This window comes from Vicia villosa, linkage group LG3, assembly GCF_029867415.1.
Source record: "Vicia villosa cultivar HV-30 ecotype Madison, WI linkage group LG3, Vvil1.0, whole genome shotgun sequence".
NCBI lineage: Eukaryota > Viridiplantae > Streptophyta > Magnoliopsida > Fabales > Fabaceae > Vicia > Vicia villosa.
This window is the reverse complement of record NC_081182.1, coordinates 9,465,872-9,486,344: the sequence shown is the minus strand read 5'-3', so window position 1 is coordinate 9,486,344 and position 20,473 is coordinate 9,465,872. Positions and strand designations below refer to the sequence as shown.

Genomic DNA, 20,473 nt, shown 5'->3' with positions numbered 1-20,473 from the left:
AATGAAGAGACTTAAATTACTGGTAATCAATTTAATTTTATGTCTGGGAGGTCGACCATGGAAGCGATTTATCTACTACAACGAGTAATTAAGCAAGTTAGATTGATCAACAAGACTTGCACTTAATTTTCATTGACTCGAAAAAGGCGTATGATAGAGTGCCTATAAAGGTCTTAAGAGAATTCATGAATAAAAAAGGGTTAAGATTGACTATATTCGAGCTATTCATGATATGTATGAGGTGGTCTTGATTAGTGGGAGGACACTGGGCGAAGAGACATATGATTTTTCGATAACTCTTGGTTGCACGAAGGATCAACCCGAAGCCTTTTACATTTTTAATTTAGACTTGGATGTACTTACAAAAAAATATTCAAGAGTTAGAATTGAAATATAAGTTCATTGCAGATGACATCAATAGGCTTAAAGAATTGAGGGAGAATTTAAATAAGAGGTTGGAAATTTGAGGACGAGTCTTAGAAGTGCATGATTTTTATCTAAGTAGAAGTAAGATAAAATATATAAAATGTAAGTTTAGAAAAATGAGAAGTATTTCTAATATTAAGGTGAAAGTTGAATGTTATATCTAACAACAAATTACACAATTTAAAATTTTTGAACATGCATCACTCATAAACATCTAAAAATTATTTTTTGTCCTGCGGTGATGTTAAACTTAAATTTTATTAAAAAAAAGAAGTTAAAACATGTTAGACTTTATAAAGTCGGTCATTGTCTTGCTAATAAAACTACTAAAATCAAAAGTTAGAATTGTATCACTAAGATCTTCCATCATCCATTAAAAATCAAAATTTTAAAATTTAATTTTTTTATAGATTTGATTTTTTAAAAATCAATTTATTTATTTCCAAGGCTAGATCTTGTCCCATCAAGTAAATATACACTAGTATCAATCAAAAATAAAATCAAATGAGGATACTAATGTAGTAGATTGAAAGTGAAAAGTGATTAATATTGATAATTTGATTTTACTATTATTTTCCCTCAGCCAAACAAGTCCTTGGTGGGCACAATTTATAAGAGAAACGGTTCTTCCCCCAAACACCCTCTACAAATCATCATCAGTCTCACCATTGCCGAGGAACACTCCACCTCCGTCAAACTCTCTCTATCTACTCACTGCTGCAACACACTGTGTATTCTGCTGTGTAAGTCTCTTCCTATCGGTTTTGCCTTCAACATTCATCAACCAATTTCACTCACTACATGTACTTCACTCTTGTTGTTCCATTCACTGATTGATTGTAACAGCAACGTTTTATTAAGATTATTGGAATTTTTGTTTGTGTTTGGGAGTATTTGTGCTGTGATTTGCGTTGAGATTGTTGGATTAGGTTTAAGTTTGTTGATTATTTGTCTATTGATGTTCATGTTCGGATTAGGATTGAGGTTGAGGCTTGGTTTTTAACTTTATTATGAAGTTATGGTTTGCATTAGGTGTTTTTGCATTGGGAAATTGAAGTAGGGATTGAGGTTTTGTTGGAAAGCTAGGGTTGTGTTGAAAATATGGATGGTGAAGATATGATTTGTGGGAGTAATAATAAGAGGGCTAAAGAGATGGAGGATGGTATTGATTCTGATGATAATGAGCTGATATTTAAACTAAGGAAGCCGGGCGGTGTGAATAAGAAGGTTTGCTTGGCACCGGAGGAGGAGGAGGCGGGTGGTAATGGAGGAGGCGAGAATGCTGACTCCATTGGGGGGCTTGTTGATGTAGAACGAAAGGATTTGGGAGGTATGGAGGATACCCTAGCATGTTTTAGGAAGAGATTGAAGGGTCCTAAGAGAGAACGGGGTTCTAGAGATGCAGGAGGGAATGTGTCTACTTTGAATGTTTCTTGCCAGTATGAAGGTTTGGATGAAAGATCTTTGTTGAATAATGACAGTGTATGTGAGGGGAGGGGTGGTGGGGATAATGGTTCTGATCTGGATATGGATATGAAAGTAGAGGGACCTTATGTGGATTTGGCACTGAAGGGAGTCGAGGATGGTAACATGTCTGATGGTGATTTGGTTGCACAGGAGGCTAGAAATACTCCAAAAGATGAAAAAGGGGTTTGTTTTTTGCTTAATGCTGGTCTGCAACATACTTCTGATGAAACAATGGGAGATTCTTTGCCGGAAATGTCACGAACACCACAATCGAATTTTGTTAGCAAGTCTTGTACCGCTGTCAGTTCAGAGCAGAAATGTGGCAGTGGGGGCCAGAAGTTGAACGACAGGTTGAGCCCTGACTCCAGAAGTGCCAGCAAAACTGCTGATGGTATTCACGATTCAAACATTCCTGACAGGCCATTAGCTGATCCCCGTTTTCCAGCCAACGTCTGCTATGGAGATAGCCAGCCATTGTCTTGTGTACAATCTGAAGACATTTGTTCTCCTTCTGACCAAAAGACCGAACTACAAGAATTGATTATCAATGATGGTTTAAAGAAGTGCTCTGTTATATTGCATGACGTTGAAGAAATCACCGACACAATTTCTCTTCCTAAAATGGGGGAAAGGGTGTCTCTAATTATTGAGACCGAGCTCAAGAAAAAATTGACTGACGACCAAGTAGAATTGTGTAATATTCCTTCAAAATGCAGTGATTTTACTTCCAAAGACAGAGAAAAGTTCTCCCCTTGTGACTACGAGCCGCTGGCTAGATCATCCGAGAATATGCTGTGTGAAAATAATCATCAGGTTTCTGAAAAATTATTAAAGGGATCCTCAAGACATGGAGTTATGTCGTTCTTTGGATGCCAACCAGAATTAGATGCTGGTGTGTATTCTGAAACTAAGTTTGTCTCTGGCAGAAGTTGTGGTGATCAGATTACTATAGATACAAAGGATGAAGTGCAAGGTTTTGTTTCAGGTGATTTGCTGAAAAAGGATTCTGCTTTTTCCGGTGGTTGTTTACATCCTTCAGTGTCCAATGAAACAAATAAATCTGAATTGGCTGTTCAGCCGAATCACCCAGAGATACCTTCAGAAACACTCAATATTCCAAAGGACTCTGATGCCTATGTTCCAAAATGCAGTTCGGTATTAGATCCGACTCAACCTTCCAAGAATACATTTAAAAATATTTCTCTTGCAAGTGGTGATTGTTTCTATGCCAAGAGATGCTCTGAAGGTGCCTCCCCTCCGGGTACAATTCCAGAAGAGAATGAGAATTCTGCAGAAAATGATGCCTCTGCGTCTGAGGTAGCCAACTTTGATGATAGGACATCGGCTGTTATTCGCCGCAAGACAAAAAAGCGCCGGCATGGAGACATGGCGTATGAAGGGGATGTTGATTGGGAGGTTTTAATAAACGACCAAGCTTTTCTTGAAAGCCAAGGTGTTGTTGATGGTGAGCGCATTCTTAAACCAAGAGGGAAGCTTGAACGTTCTTTGAATGTTGTTGAAGAGTCTGAAAGTGATGCAGTAGCAGTATCTGCCGGATTGAAAGCCCATGAAGCTGGTCCAGTTGAGAAAATAAGATTTAAGGAAATCTTAAAGCGTAAAGGAGGTCTCCAGGAATATTTAGATTGCAGGTCAGTACTAAAATTTTCAAACAAGTCTTTGCATTTGCTTACACCATTCTTAGTGTTCGGAAAAATTGCGCTGCAATAGAAAGATTACTTCCATCAGTATCAGTATTTTGGTTTTCTCTGTGTCTTGTGCTTCAAATGCTCACATGATTCACTGTGTATTTTGGTTTTACATCCTTTCAAAATGTTGATTGAATGTGTTATTTGTTTAGGTTGCTTAAACATGAAATAAAGATATTAAACTGTTGAGTGCACATTGAAATTAACAGTAATGATAGGATCTATTATCATTTTTGGTATGCTTTTGTAAGTTTGGAGTAGGTTCAATTTCTCCCAATTTATGGCCTACAAATACAATGCAATCTCAAATAAATAGGTAAATGTTCTTCAACAGGCTACAAAACAATATATGGCCAATCACTATGGTACACTAGTAGATGTTCTGGTATTTCTTTTTAGGCTTTCATATCAAGTTTATTTGTTTATTCTTAGCATATGATTTGCTACAAATGGACTATTTTCTAGTGAACATGTCATTAGTAATTACTCCTTTTTCAATAAGAAAAACAAATTGTATAATTTGTATTTTTCTCTACTCTACTATTTTCAACTGTGACAGTGAATCGAATTAACAATGCACTTATTCCTTTTTCTTCTGTAACTGGCCTCTTAGAGATTCACTTTTATGATTGGGAAGTTACCGCCTTGTTTTTGTGTTTGTGGAAATAAATAAGAGGGAAAAAGGATAGGAAGTTAGCAGTTATAAAATGAAGCCTGTTTGTTGATTCAAATCCTTTTCACTATTTGGCCATTGTGTGTTTCTGAATTTTATATTCTCTGATGATTCATTGCTGTGGAGGGCAAGGGCCCAGGCTCTTCCTCCTATATTTGCCTAGAAATTGAAAGATTTAAGAGATGGTCACTTTTCTTAAATTTCTACTGAATATTTTAGTCCTTTTTTGACTGATTTTAATTGATGATCAATTGTATATTTATATGGTATGATTATGAGTTCCTTACCTGTTGCGTTCATTAAATTGCAAATAGCATCTCTCTTTCTCTCCTTTGTTGTTTTTTTATTTTTGAAAAAGTTTCTTTATTGCTATCTTTTTACTTTCACATTTTAAGGATGTATTGCTGTGAGGGCTGTCTGTCATGTTCACTCTATTCAAGTTCATGGGCTGCTATCCTTACTTATTGTTTCTTATTTCTATTCAGAACTTCGTTACGGTTGCTATTTTATCACATTGCTTGTTGCACAGTATCATCGTTGCTATTTTTTGCTTGATTAGCTTTTAGTGTTGATTTATTCTTTTATTTGACGGGATTTAATTTTTAGTTTCTTTTTGCTTCTTGCACTCAAGCAAAATTCTTTTAAATAATGAATCTTAAAAGATTCACGTGAGCATCTTTAGAAACGGCTTAGCTTTGCTGTGAAATACATATGTTTCTTAAGCTAGGATATACTGGATTCAGCTTCAGGCTTATGTTTATTTTTAACAGATATGTTTTGCTAAAAAAAGGAAAGCCTTTTCTTATAAATTATACTTCTTTGTTTTTATTCAAAAAAACAAATTCTTCATCTTTTAATTTATATACTGCAGAAATCAGATCCTAGCTCTTTGGGGCTGTGATATCACTCGTATTTTGCTTCTTGCTGACTGTGGGGTTCATAATACTCCTTCTGAGGATGAACCTCCCCGCTCTTCTCTTATTAGGGATATCTACACATTTCTTGATCAATGTGTAAGTCTGTTCCTCATGTTATTCAGCTATGGATTGTCATTTTATTTGCTCATTTAAATGTATACTTTTCCAGTTTTTTTGTCATTATTAACACACAATAGCTTTCTTTTTGGGCAAAAACATACTGTGTCAATATTGATATCACCGGAACTCTATCATTTTTTTCCCAGGGTTATATAAATGTTGGAATTGCTTCTCTAAAAGACAATGCTGAAAATAGTGCAAGGCATACTTATACACTTGTAGGAGAAAAAGGATATGAAGAAAGTTATAATGCTTCTGTTGCTGACTCTGAAGATGGAGTCTCCTTTATTGTTGGTCAGGCTAAAAAATCAGATGCTTTTGTAGAAGTTAAGTGCGGTCTTATAGTTGGTAATAAAGACCCGGCAACTGATGCTACAGAAGACAGGAGGAATGCTAATGTGGTGACACTGGATATATCAAACATGACGCAGCATGAAGTAAGAAAGAGTGATGATTGCCAGGAAAAAGGTGGGATTCAGGATGGATTCAGTGAAATTATACACGGGAATGCTAACAGTTCTGAGCAAAGCAATGAGTCTACCTGTGTTAAATCTGTCTTGGGTGATCAAATAGGTGATATTGTGAATCCTGATTCAGAGGTTAGAAAGAGAGTGATTGTCATTGGAGCCGGTCCTGCTGGTCTAACTGCTGCTCGCCACTTGCAACGTCTGGGATTTCCTGTAACTGTACTTGAGGCAAGGAGTAGGATAGGGGGTCGAGTATTTACAGACCGCTCATCTCTTTCTGTCCCTGTGGATCTTGGTGCTAGTATAATCACTGGTGTTGAGGCTGATGTGGCTACTGAGAGAAGACCAGATCCTTCTGCATTGGTTTGTGCTCAGTTGGGTCTTGAGTTGACCGTGCTAAACAGTGACTGTCCTCTATATGACATAGCGATGGGACAAAAAGTTCCTGTAGATATGGATGAAGCACTGGAAGCTGAATACAATAGTCTTCTTGATGACATGGTATTGCTTGTTGCCCAGAAGGGTGACCAGGCCATGCGAATGTCCCTTGAAGATGGTTTAGAATATGCCCTCAAGAGGCGCCGTTTAGAACGCTCTCGAAGAAATAACAGACAAAATAGTTACGCAGATGGTTCATTTGGTTCGAAAAGAGGTATAATTCATGGCAGAGAAATGGAAGAGATCTTGAGTCCCCTCGAAAGAAGGGTTATGGATTGGCACTTTGCTAACTTGGAGTATGGATGCGCTGCTCTGCTGAAGGAGGTTTCTCTTCCCTACTGGAATCAAGACGATGTGTATGGAGGATTTGGAGGAGCTCACTGTATGATTAAAGGGGGTTACAGCACTGTTGTCGAATCTTTAGGAGAAGGGCTTGACATCCATTTGAACCATGCTGTAACAAATGTGTCTTATGGAAGCACAGAATCAGGCCCGGGTAATAAAGTCAAAGTTTCTACATCAAATGGCAATGAGTTCTTTGGAGATGCTGTTCTGATTACTGTTCCATTGGGCTGCTTGAAGGCTGAAACTATAAAATTCTCTCCACCTTTACCCCCGTGGAAATATTCTTCCATTGAGCGTCTTGGATTTGGAGTTCTCAATAAAGTGGTCTTGGAATTTCCAAGTGTGTTTTGGGATGATGCTGTTGACTACTTTGGAGCAACAGCTGAGGAGACAAGCAGAAGAGGCCACTGCTTTATGTTCTGGAATGTCAGGAAGACAGTGGGGGCTCCGGTCCTCATAGCATTAGTGGTTGGGAAAGCAGCCATAGATGGTCAGAATTTAAGCTCTTCCGATCACGCCAACCATGCGTTAACGGTTCTTCGAAAACTTTTTGGGGAGGCTTCAGTACCTGATCCTGTTGCATATGTTGTGACTGATTGGGGTAGGGATCCGTTTAGCTATGGTGCTTACTCTTATGTTGCTATTGGAGCATCGGGAGAAGACTATGATATATTAGGGAGGCCAGTTGATAACTGTCTGTTTTTTGCTGGTGAAGCAACCTGCAAAGAGCACCCGGATACAGTTGGTGGTGCAATGATGAGTGGACTCCGAGAGGCTGTGCGCTTAATTGACTTATTTAGCACTGGAAATGATTATACGGCAGAGGTGGAGGCGGTGGAGGCTGCACTGAAACAGTCAGATACTGAAAGAGAAGAAGTTAGGGACATTGTAAAGAGACTTGATGCAGCACAGCTTTCTAACATATTGTACAAGAAGTCTTTGGACGGTGCTCGACTCTTAAGCCGGGAAACTTTACTAAGGGACTTGTTCCTAAATGCAAAAACCAATGCTGGGCGCTTGCATGTTGCCAAACAGTTGCTACGTCTTCCTGTTGAAAACTTGAAGTCCTTTGCTGGGAGTAAAAGGGGGCTAAGCATTCTCAATTCATGGATACTGGTACTACTGTCTCATTGGATGTATTATTTTCAAATTTGTTCAAATTTTATTTATAGTGCCTGCCCCCTTTGCCATGAAAAAGTAAAACATCTTTATCTTTGGTGAGATACTTTCTTAAATTGTATATTTGTATTTCATGGTTAATGTTTTTAAACAGGACTCAATGGGGAAGGATGGCACCCAACTCTTGCGGCACTGTGTGCGTCTTCTTGTGCTTGTTTCGACTGATTTACTTGCTGTGCGCTCATCAGGTATCTATGTTTATTGTTTTGGTGATGTGTTATGCATGAAAATGTGTATTATGTTTCAAAAAATAATTTTAGTTTGACATCAACTTTGTTGGTGTCTTTCTTATCTAGTGATATATATGTTTATGTTTCGGTAGAGTATTCTGTCCTGATGGGGTTATATGTTAAGGAAGAGTTGGGTGAATTACTCAATGAAGCACTTATTCTGTAAGCGCTTATTATATCAAGGCTTATGTATAAACTATTTATATATTCGAAGAGGGAATGAGGATTAATCCTGAGTTGAAAACTTGTGAAAATAGGTTGAAAACAGCTAATGGGTATTTTGGGAAATAATCTTTAAGACATTCTAAACACTTCACAAATCACAATTACTATCTATCATAAGATAATTCCAAATGAGCTCTTATGTGAAAGAGTTTTTTATGCGACACATGTGTTAATTAAAATGAGTGTTTTAATCTAAACCATCTATTTTGATCTAAAGGTTAATAATTGTTCCTCACTCTCACATAAGAAGCCCCTTTCTCACTAGATATACCCCTCTTCCAAATGGCTTTTTAATATGTTATCCACAGTTTCCTCACTTTTTTGGCTTAACTTTTTCAGTTATTGGTGTAGGCATTGGAAAAACAGTAAAGGAAAAAGTTTGTGTACATACTAGCCGTGATATTCGTGCTATAGCAAGCCAGTTGGTTAGCGTATGGCTTGAAGTCTTCCGCAAGGAAAAGGCATCTAGTGGAGGACGAAAGCTGTCAAGGCAGGCAAATGCTGGAGATATATCGAAGAGAAAATCAATTAACGACCCAGCATCAGGAAAACCACCTCTGAGTATGCATCATAGTACTTTTGAGGATAAAGGGAGCATATTAACTCCTGCAATTAATTCAGCTTCCATTGTACAAATGAAGAAATCACATGGCAAGCAAGGGAATCAGCAAGCGGCAAATGACTTAAGGCGTGATATCAGTTCTTCCAAATCCCAAGGTTCGACAGGAACAATAGACACTGAGATGAAGGATACCCACTGTGCTATGTCCGAGGAAGAAAAAACTGCTATTGCTGCTGCAGAAGCTGCTCGTGCCAAAGCACTTGCCGCGGCTGAGGTTTGTTTCTCTGAAGCTTTGATACTAATCTAATAATCTGTTGGTATGTTTATTGCGCTTCTTGAAATCAATTAATACTTCTATAAACATGTGCTAAAATACTGTATGCGTGTTAGAAACAGGTACCAAATTACAATTTAATTATAGAAACTGACTTCTATTGATGGTAGAGTATGTTTACAGCAGAAACAAGTTTACACTATAGAGAATGCACAATTCACACATAAATTGTTGTATTGTTATTTGTCAGTTTTTCTTGTAGTTTTTAAAAGATCAAATTTGTGTATATCAAATAGTACTAGTATCCATGCATTATAATGCACGATTACTGATTAAGAATCCAAAGATCATTAACTGTCTCTTGACAGGTTGCATGTTTCCACAAAAGATTCAGTAGTTTTTGTTCATTGCAGGCATATACTTCTGCTGAAGTTAGGAGCAATACGCAACTCCAGCTTCCGAAGATACCCTCATTCCACAAATTTAAGAGTCGGGAGCAATATTCACAAAATGGTGAGAATGATATTAGGAAAAAACGGTCTGGTGGTATCTTGTCGGGAAAGCAAGATTGTATTTCAGAGATTGATTCTAGAAATTGCAGAGTTAGGGACTGGTCTGTTGATTTCTCTGCTGCTTGTGTTAACCTTGATAATTCCAGAATGTCAGCTGATAACCTGTCACAGCGGAGTCATTCAACTGAGATCGCAAGCCATTTGAATTTCAGAGAGCACTCGGGAGAAAGTGTTGCCGTGGACAGTAGTTTATACACCAAAGCTTGGATTGACTCGGCTAATGGTGAGGGAGTAAAAGATTACCATGCCATAGAGAGGTGGCAATCTCAAGCAGCGGCAGCGGGTTCTGATTTTTCTAATCCAGCCATACATTTGAAACATGAAGAGGATTCAAATGCCTGTTCAAGGTTACCCAGCTGGAAGCATGATGGAGTGGCAAATGACAGCTCAATTTCACAGGTTACTGTGAATAAGGAGAATTCAAAAAGTCATTCTCATGATTCAAAAAGTCATTCTCGAGGAGCAGATTGTATCAAACAGGCGGTTGCGGATTATGTTGCATCTTTACTTATGCCTCTTTATAAGGCAAAGAAACTAGATAGGGATGCATACAAGGCTATAATGAAGAAAAGTATAGCCAAGGTGATTTTTTCCCGTCAATTCTTTACTTCTCCTTTCTAGAGTATACCTTTGTCAACACTTTTGTCCATTTCTTATGTTACTGGGATTGAATTTCAGGTCATGGAGCAATCCACAGATGCGGATAAAGCCATGACTGTTCGCGAGTTTCTAGATTTCAAGCGGAAGAATAAGGTACTTTGGCATTAGTTATTGTAAATTTGTGCAATAATCCTAATTTTGGAATGATTATCTGCTTGCTTTTAACCATCAATTCTTTCAATCGTCACTGAGTTTGGGCTGGATGCTTAACACATGCAGATTCGACCTTTTGTGGACAAATTGATCGAGAGACACATGGAAATGAAACCAGATGTGAAATCTTAAAGTTCTTGCATTTCTGTTGAAGGGTTTCAGAATCTGTTTCTTTTTGCTGTCTCAGCTCTCAGTTTTGATGGCCACATGCTTGCTCTCACTTGAGCACTTCAATCTTCCAATGTAGAGAAATAGATAGTCTATTTTGTTCACAGCTCAAATGAAGTGAAATGCAACTTTCTCTCAGCACTCTTGCAGCTCAACAGAATACCAGCGTACTCTGCACACGTGCTTTACTATTTAAAGTTAAAGCTCAATGCAAACACTAGTTGAATCCTTTGGGTGCCAAGCTTCTGGAACTTTGTATATGACAATAGACTCCATTAATCCCATCTTTTCATCTTCACCTTTTGTCAATACTGTGCCCCTAAAGGTTGAAAACCCCATTTTTATAGAAGGGTTTTGTTTTTCATGGACAAAGACATGACTTAACCTTATGAATTCCTTCTATTTGTACAGCTTAGGATTGTTTTAGCGCTGACAAGTATACATATCCATTTCAGTGTGGGCTGTTGGAACAAGATATTGTTCAGATTTTGAGTCCAAAATGAATTACTAACTTTATTTCATTCTCCAGAATGGGGAAAAAGTTATGCTAGCTCTATGAAATCTTTGATTAACCATTGTATTTTTTAGCTTATTTCCGTGACATTTGTTTTGTGCGTGTTCTTATGTTGTATGTCAAATATGCTACGAAAAATCTAGAATAGTAGAATTCGTCGCCTCATGAGATGGCCTATGCCTTTTGAATTGCGCTGTGTAAAATCTAACATTCTCTTTTTGATTATGCTTATGTCGTTTGCTGGTAGACTGGGAAAGATCGTGTCAATCGCAGATGGGAGGGATGTAATAGAAGAATTCTCTCCTCTGGTCCTTTACATGTGATTTGAAATTTATTGCAGCTCTTACCTTCACAACTAATTTTCAGGTCCTCATGCTTTTGTTTATTTTGCAGACTGTGTTCAGTACCAATCAAATGTGATCTTGGACTGAAAAAATGGTGCTACCTGGGAAATTAAATTCCACTGGTATCTTTATGGGGGTGAGTATGTTCTTGTCCTCAAAAGCAATTATTTTTACTCAACCATGTGCATTTTTGGTTTAGCTTTTTGAAAACCAATAGCAATTCTAGAGATGAAGAATTGATCTTGAAATAATTTTTGAAGTGTTTGATTCTTCTAAAATAAAATTAATTTTGCCTCCAAAATTGATTATATTTTAAAGTAACTTTTATATTAAAATTTACTAATCAACACACTTTTACATAAGTTTATTCGAATTTAAACCACTTTCCTTTAACTCACTAAATAAATTTTATAAAATCAATTCATTTAAAATCATATTTTTTACGGCATAATCAAATACACACAAAACATAGCTAATGGTTTTTTTGGAAAATCGATTTTTCATATTTTCAAAAAAATTGATTTTTTTTTTTGAAAAAGTTTGATTTTTTGTATTTATGGAAAAACTCAGACTTTTGTATTTTTGAAAATTTTGATTTTGTAAAAAAATTTGATTTTTTTCTTTCAAAAACTCGATTTTTCGGTTTTTTTTAAAAAATAAAATAATTTTTCGTGTTTTCAAAAGCTCGATTTTTGTATTTTTCGAAAAAACTCGATTTTTTGTTTTTCCAAAAAATCCGAGCTTTTGTTTTTTCGAAAAAACTCGTTTTTTTTCTTTTTTAACTCTATTTTTTGTATTTACGAAAAACTCGATTTTTTATATTTTTCAAAAAACTTGATTTATTTTCGTAAAACTTAATTTTTTGATTTTTCTTGATTTCCGAAAAAACTTATTTTTTTTGTATTTTTAAAAATAATTTAATAAATTTAAAATATAAGAAAAAATTATTTATTATATCTATTAATGAATAGATTTAATCCAATCTATTAACTCATTTTTTTATGTTTTATGTGGACATGAATTTGATGTATTCTTTAATTGATAAAAATGAATTTTGTTTTAATCGATTCAATTGGCACCCTTGATGACGGCTGTCCAAATAAAACTTTTATTTACCAATTACTTAATTTTGGTGGAGCTATTTCCACTTGAACGTTCTTTTAAGATGGTAATGCGATTGCGAGTTACACTTTCGTCGTCTCACTATATTAGAAAAATGTTATCACAGCCTAACTAAATATATATATATAAATATTCTAAAAAGTTGTGTCCTCAATTCTTTAAATATTTGTAATTTTTTAATCTAATATAATATTTTAATTTTGAAATCAGTTCATCTAGGTCAAAAGTTAGCCTAATCAAGTAAATATTTATCCTGTTAATTCGTTTTTCGATTGATAGTTGTAGGAACACCTCACACCTGAATGAAAGATTTTGAAAATGCTATCTTTTATTTATTCATTTTTAATGAGTGAAATTTTAAAAGATACAGGTGGAAAGTCTCCCTATCTTTTCCTATATTATTTTTTTTTTCATTTTAATTACTATTTTTCTTTTACTTGTTTTTTTCCAACAAGTATTCTAAACCTTTTTATTTCCTAAAGTCACTTAAATTTAATCCGTTATATAGAACTAAAAATATGAAACATATCAAGTATCCAATAGTACATTATACTACGAAATTTAAAATATTGCAAGTCACTTTTATTTAAAATATAGCAAAGTCACTTTTATCAAGTGATGAGGAATTGAGGCTACATCAAAAAAAAAAATAAAAAAATAGCAGTCACTTTTATCAAGTGATGAGGATTTATTCAGTAAGCATTTGATGGCAGCAATTTGCCATGTCAAGTGTCAACCCCTAAACGAAATTGCACCGACTACATATCTAAAAGGTATAAGAGTATTTAACTAAATTCAATTTATGCAATTTAATAAAATATAAATGAACACTTATTATATGAGAAGATGACCGTAATATGTAATTAATTTATAAAAATAATCATGTATTAAAAAGAATTACGCAAATAACTATGTTTCGGAGAAAATTACGCAAATAACTATGTTTCAAAAATTGTTAGCACTGAGGCGCCATTTGACATGGTTTATTCACTTTAACTTTGCCCTAGGCGCCATCTGACATGACACCTACAGTACAACCAAGCCATGTCATATGGTGCCTCCACTCACTTTTTAGGAGGATGAGCCATCTGATATGGCTCCTCCTTGTATATGTGTTTTCTATAAATAATACCCCATTTCTCCACCATTCTTCACACTTTCTCATTATATCTTCATGTTTCCTCCTAACTTTTGTCATAATGGGCTATGAGATTTTCACAAGAGATGGCTATGTATTTTTCTCTCCCCTGAAACTGGCGATAAAAATGAAATTTCAGTTACTAACCCTAAAATGTTTGTGGCTGAGCCGAGGTATTTGGTCGACCCACACACACGTTAGGCATCGACATCAAATCAACAACAACAATACCAACCACCGTACACTACCCAACAACAATACAACAAGAATACCAACAACCATACACCACCCAACAAGAATACCAACAACCGTTCACCACCCAACAACAATACCAACACCAAACACAACGATGACGGAGATCCACGAGCACCCAACCCCAAAGCCAATATCAAAACCAATACACCCACATGCCCCACACACAACCACAATACCAAGAACAAAGACAATATTTTCGACATCCCGATGCGGGCCCTTCATCATCTCACCTTAGCCTAGACATGGGCATACATGAACAATATTCCCCAACCGACCCAACATACAACCAACCATCACACCGTAGCAGCCAACAAATATATGTGTACCAAACTCCACAAAATCCAATTCCTACTTACCTCACTTTTTCAAATGAGCAATGCCATCGAGTGCGCATAGACCCCACCCCCACCGATGCGACCAAACTTTGACAACATGGGTCAACGATTATTTGCAAGCGGGACTTCGGAAGATTTTGATCTGAAGGATTTCATAGATGCCGAACGCATTGATTTTGCAGGGCCCTCGATCCAACCACAATAAGAATGTCCTAGAGTGCAACAACGAATTAGGTGATCTCGCACTAGTCGTTTTCAAAATTCGAACGACAATTAAATTCTATATAACTTTATTCCTATGATGTAATCATTTTATCTTAATGAAAATCGTTGTCTCATTTCTCAATTGTCATTTATTAAAAAAAATTAAAAAAATATAAAAAAAAGAAAAGAAATGCACTTAGGCGCCATCTGAGATGGCTTAGTGCAAAACAAATGCACGTAGGAGCCATCTCACATGGCGCCTACTCTAGAAGTTACAATGGAGGCGCCATTCCATATGGTTGATCCACTTTAGCAATTTTTGAAACATGATTATTTGCGTAATTTTCTCCGAAACGTGGTTATTTGCGTATTTTTTTAATACATGGTTATTTAAAAAATCGTAATATGTACCCAAAAAGAAAAGACGACTGAAATAATTTTAAAATTTACAATTTAACGAATTTAATGAACACCTTGTATTTATCAAAGTGGGAATTATACTCACATTTCTTAAGGTCTATTAAAATGACATTGAGACCCCTCTAATTTTAAAATATGCACGAACTCTATTAGAAGTCTATTAAAATGACACCGACGCCCCATCTAATTTTTAGTGACAGTAAAAAATCGTAGGTATAAATGATATTTGTGAGAGGTTAAAACCCTTCTTACTTGACTTTATATTTAGATTAGCAAGCTTTATTAAGATAATTCAAGTAGATTTTACTATTTTAGTTCATTTTCTCTAGAGCGTAATATGTGCCATCTTTTGTAAGTTTTATTTGTTTGTCACTTGTGTAGGACTCCTCTATGATAAGTTCTGACTCAACAGAACAAATGCATCAATTCAATCTCATTTTCCAGCAGGCCTTAGGGCCAGAAGATGCTGTAAGGAGTGAAGATCCTTGGCATTAGGGCATATGTGGCATAAATGTGTAGAATGGAGCACAAGTGAGGAAAACTAGAAGAATAAGATCAAACGTTATAGAACAAAAGTTTTCAAAAGTTGTTGCACACTGAATTACACACGCTGCTTGTGTGTGTGTGCATCAGACCTACCACATGACGTATTATCCCTTGCATGCTGGAGTTGCATTACATACTAACTCGAGGGTTAGAAGAAGGAATATGCTAATTTCCTAGGGACAAAATAATAAATATTCTCAAGGCCCGTGATCCAATGACAAGGCAAAAAACCCTAAAAGCTAGAGGATATAAAACGACCTCTTGGACAAAATGAAAGAAGGTCCAGAAGTTGAGAGATTAGAAAATCACTTAGAAAAAATATCTCGCTGAAGAAGAAGACTGAACCAAAAGTTAACAAAATCCTTTCTTCCTTCCTCCATTGAAAAAATGTTTAGCTTTCTAGCGTGACCAAACTTGACTCTTGCATATGAAAGATTGAAAGGAGTTGAGTGTCATACTTAGATTTACATTTTATTTTCATTTGTGTTTGGAAATGTTGATTGTAAGAACTTGTGTTCCTGTATTTCTTATGTTCACCATAAGCTAAACCTCTTTATATTGAGCAATGTATTAACTTTTCCCTTCAAAACCTTCAAGGTTAAAATTGATAGTTGATTAAAGGTTATGGTAGAGCGGGTGGCCCCCTAGGTGCATGTTTCAAATTGATATGCAGAAAGCTTATGATATGATTAATTGGCAAGGCCTTGAATCCATTATGTATGAAATTGGTATTCCCTCTAAATTTATCAAATGGGTTATGGTTGCACTGTCGACTGTTTCTTACAGATTCAAGTTGAATGGTTCTATTTCTCAAATTTTGCAAGCCAATCGAGGTATTAGGCAAGGGGATCCTATCTCCCTTTACCTTTTTTCTATTGTCATGGAATATATGCATCGTTGTATGGTTCAAATGCAACTTAACCCGAATTTCAATCACCACTCAAAGTGTGAGAAGCTGCATCTGGTTAATCTCATCTTTGCTGATGATATTTTACTTTTTTCTAGAGGGGATGTGATATCTGTTGAGCTTTTGCTTGAGGCCTTCAACAAATTCTCTTTATCAACAGGGATGAAGCTCAATACGTCAAAAAGCAAGATCTATTTCGGTTCAGTAGATCCTGTGACTAGAATGAACATCCTTAGAATTTCTGGCCTCCTTGAAGGTTCCCTTCCCTTTAGATATCTAGGTGTCCCTCTCACTTGCAAAAAGTTATCCATTCATTATTTGGGTCTTGTTGAAAAAAGTGTTGATCGGATCAGTCATTGGTCTTCGAAGCTCTTGAGTTATGCTGGTCGTCTCCAGTTAATTAAGAGTATATCGTTTGCAGTGGCTAATTATTGTATGATTTTCTTTCCTCTCCCTTAGGCTATCATTAAGAAGATGAGTCGATCTGCCACTCCTTTTTTTGGATAAGTAAAGATACAGTCAGTAGAAAGAGCCCCGTAGCGTGGTTTGAGGTATGTAAACCTGTTAAGAAAGGTGGGTTGGGGATCATTAATCTGACCATTTGGAACTAGTGCATGATGTTGAAGCTTATGTGGAATATTTGTGATAAGTCAGATAGTTTATGGGTGAAATAGGTTCATGCATATTACATAAAAAACAATGACATCTTGGCTGCTAAGGTAAAGGTTGATAACACATGGATTATGCGTAACATTCTACTACAAAGGGACTTTATCAATGCCAATTCAAACACTTGGAATGACATGAATTTGAAAGGTAAATTTAATTGTAAGTTGGTTTACTTGAATCTTTTCAACAGCGTGGATGTTAACTGGTGCAAGCTTTTATCGTATAACCCTACTAGACCTAGAGCCAGAATTGTGCTTTGGCTTAATTGTCATCATAAGCTTGCGACAAAAGCAAGATTGTTAAGATTTTGCATGGTCGATAATAGCATCTGAACATTTTGTCTGCATGAGGAAACTCTCAATCATTTGTTTTTTGAGTGTGTTACCTTGTAGAATATTTGGCTAGATGTTTTGCATTGGGCTCATATTACTCACAAGGCAAATAAGTGGGATGAAGAGATTATGTGGATTATCAAGCATGGGTCGGGTAAAGGTTAGAGGGCTTAGTTACTCAAGCTTATTACTACTGAAATCATTTATGGCCTTTGGATTTGTAGAAATAGGTTGTGTTTTGGGCAAACCATAGATAAAAATCGTGTCTTGAATGATATTATTGATAACATTGTGTATAGGGGTTGGTATTGTAAGGACCTTAAGAATCACATAGTTAGGCTTATGGTGTGATTGGGTTCTTTTTTCCTCTTGGTAGTCTTGTTTGACTGGATATTAGGATCGCCTTGTATTCCTAATTTTTTAGTTTAGTAAAGTTCCTTATTCAAAAAAAAAAACTATAACATTTATTCATTAGCAGAAAGTTATAATCCATCCACTTTACTTTCTAAACTTGATTTTCTCAATTCCCATTATTTTATATATGGAACATGAAACCTATTTTATATAACCCTCCTCCACCATGCAATTTTCATTTTCTTACATCTCAACAAATTCTATATTATCCTCCTCTTATCATGTGATTTTATTTATTTATAAAATATGGTAATTTTATAAAAGAATCAACATTGTGATAACTTGTTTTTAGGGCTTTGGCTAATATTCATAAGAATTTTACTTATGCACAATGCATAAGCCTACATAAGCCATTGAATCATATTTTTAATCCAGTATTGAGTATTGAGTATTGAGTAATAACAATTGATGTCTAGAATTTGATCCATTGATCCAAGGATCCATAATAATCTATGCATGGTGCATAGGTTTTTATATATGCACGGTAACTGCACCCTGTTTTTAGTATTGTCTCAATTCATAGTTTGAATTTGGATACACTTGAAAGTATTGTGATAACAAAGAGAATCAACGTGTCATGGAAAAATATTTGTACATGAAATTAAGATAATTTTTAATAATGTTGTTGAATTATTACATTTTATAATTTATTACATGATGAGTTTTTCTATTTTATCAATTTACCTTTGTTTGTTTATATTATATTGTATCAGTCTCATTTCCATATTTTTTAATTTTAATTGAATTTAGAGATTTGAAGATTTGACAGTTGCATATTTTTTTATAATTATTTGTTTGAGAAAAATTGAATTATTGATTTTTATAGATGTCACACAACACACAACCCAATTTAGAATCATTGACGTGTTTACATTTATTAATATTATTAATTAATTTCTCTCCCATTTCTTAACTTGTTGTACCAGACCCTCTCCCACTATTATATATTTTTTTAATTTGAGCCTTGTAGAATATGGCATTATAATATGGAGAGATTGCCATTATTTTTCATAATGGCCTTTAATTTCTTTTAGAAATTACAGTATCACACTAACACGAATAATTGTCCATATAATAAACTCGGATTCATTCATAATAACCTTTAATTACTCTTTGAAATTAACACAATAACATAATAATTATCCATGTAATAAATTTGGATTCACTCATAACTGAAACAATTATCCAAGTAATAAATTTGGATTCACTCATAGAAACGAAGCGCATACATATGAAAATGTGTCATCTTCTGAGACCGTTATAATCAAATTAGTATAAATGGAAGTCTTAATAAATAGATTTTTCGTGTGGTCAATATTGTACTATACTCAAAACACTCAAAGTATTTCAGTGTATTGACAAACAAGTCACTGAAAAATGTACGTTTGAAACACCGTCTTTATTTCTAAAGGAGTTTATTCGCATTCAAAGTCATTTTCTTTTCCTTTACATTTTCAACCAAAACCTTTACTTTTCAGTCAGATTTATCTTTCTTTGTCATTTATGTTTACTAACAAGCTTTTTACATTTGCGCATCTTTATCTTTAAAATTTCCTTTACATTTAGCGCCCAGAAAACCTAAAACAAAACACAAACACTATACACATATGTCATAAGATCAATCTAGTTGATCCTGCAAGCAACTGAAGTATTGAATTAAGAAGACTAGCGATTGTTTACCAAAATCAAGGGTTAACACGATCGTCACCTGTAACACCCGTATATTTTTTTATTTTAATTTAATTTGGAAATTGAATTAAAAATTAGAATTATTATGAAGTTTATGGAAATAATTGGACAAGAATGGTTTATGGCATTTGGGCCATGTGAGAGGTTAGCAAGTGAAGGGGGTGTTGAGTAGTAAAGCCCGTTACTAAATTAAAATATTATTTTTCATAAAATAATAAGGAATTGGGAAAGAAAGGGGAGAACGTGAAAGAAGAGCTGAAGGTTTGGGAGAACGAAGAACGTAAAGAGGAACGGAAGAGGGAGAGACCAAAATCAAGAATTTTGCTAAGGTAAGGGGGGACTCTCCGGTTAGCATTTCTTATCGTGTTTTGGATAGTAACATGGATTAAGGATATTGTCTAGGTTAATTGGATTATATGTTAGGCTTAGGGAGGTTATAATTGATGAATTGCATAAATTATTGGTTAATAATGTGTTGTTTTGATGTGTGATGATGAATAATGATGCAATTGATGATTAACTGTCTGTAAATGATGTTTAGAGTCGATTTTGGACTCAGAAGGTGTGAGATCGCAGGGTCTGTCGCAGACCTGAGAATTGGTAAAATCGCAGGTCTGCTAAGCGGATGGGGGTCCGCTAAGCGGAGGACCTGACCTAGCTAGTTTTTATCCGAGGTCGCTAGTGGTTCGTTGAGCGGAGGTCTGAAGGAAGTTCGCTTCTGTCTAATGTCGCTAGTGGTCCGCTGAGCGGACCTTGCTGTGTAGAAAATTGTCCAAACTTGAAAATGACGTATCTTCTGAACCGTCAGTATATTTTTAGTGCTGTTTCGGATACAATGAACCTCATGAGATAACCTATGTGTATAAATGATGAAATGAGGTGTAACTCAAATTATTTTGAAACATGATTTTATTTCTTGACGAATGATGTATTATACGTATATGTGATGAGATATGTTAATTACATGCTATGCTTGAAATAATAATCGTGTGATGATTTATG

The 20,473-nt window shown here is 35.4% G+C and overlaps 1 protein-coding gene across 2 annotated transcripts; it reads left to right on the top strand.

The window, feature by feature from the left end:
* The first annotated feature begins 1,001 nt into the window (after positions 1-1,001).
* On the top strand, positions 1,002-11,174 carry LOC131660250 (lysine-specific histone demethylase 1 homolog 3-like). 2 transcript variants are annotated; one of them, XM_058929453.1, is made up of 9 exons: positions 1,002-1,169; positions 1,459-3,542; positions 5,144-5,285; positions 5,456-7,675; positions 7,833-7,926; positions 8,533-9,029; positions 9,443-10,183; positions 10,280-10,354; positions 10,481-11,174. In XM_058929453.1, exons 2-9 carry the CDS (start codon positions 1,528-1,530, stop codon positions 10,544-10,546), a joined length of 5,850 nt encoding a protein of 1,949 aa, XP_058785436.1. In that variant the 5' UTR covers positions 1,002-1,169; positions 1,459-1,527; the 3' UTR covers positions 10,547-11,174. The 2 variants fall into 2 exon arrangements, with proteins under 2 accessions (XP_058785436.1, XP_058785437.1); XM_058929454.1 differs by having other exon boundaries at positions 1,002-3,542; positions 8,545-9,029.
* The last annotated feature ends 9,299 nt before the right edge of the window (positions 11,175-20,473 follow it).

Coding starts and splice junctions, on each gene's coding strand:
- LOC131660250 (XM_058929453.1), top strand. CDS start 1,528: ATGGATGGTGAAGATATGATTTGTGGGAGTAATAATAAGAGGGCTAAA. Junction 5,286..5,455: donor ACACATTTCTTGATCAATGT/GTAAGTCTGTTC, acceptor TTTTTTTCCCAG/GGTTATATAAATGTTGGAAT. Junction 10,184..10,279: donor TGAAGAAAAGTATAGCCAAG/GTGATTTTTTCC, acceptor ATTGAATTTCAG/GTCATGGAGCAATCCACAGA.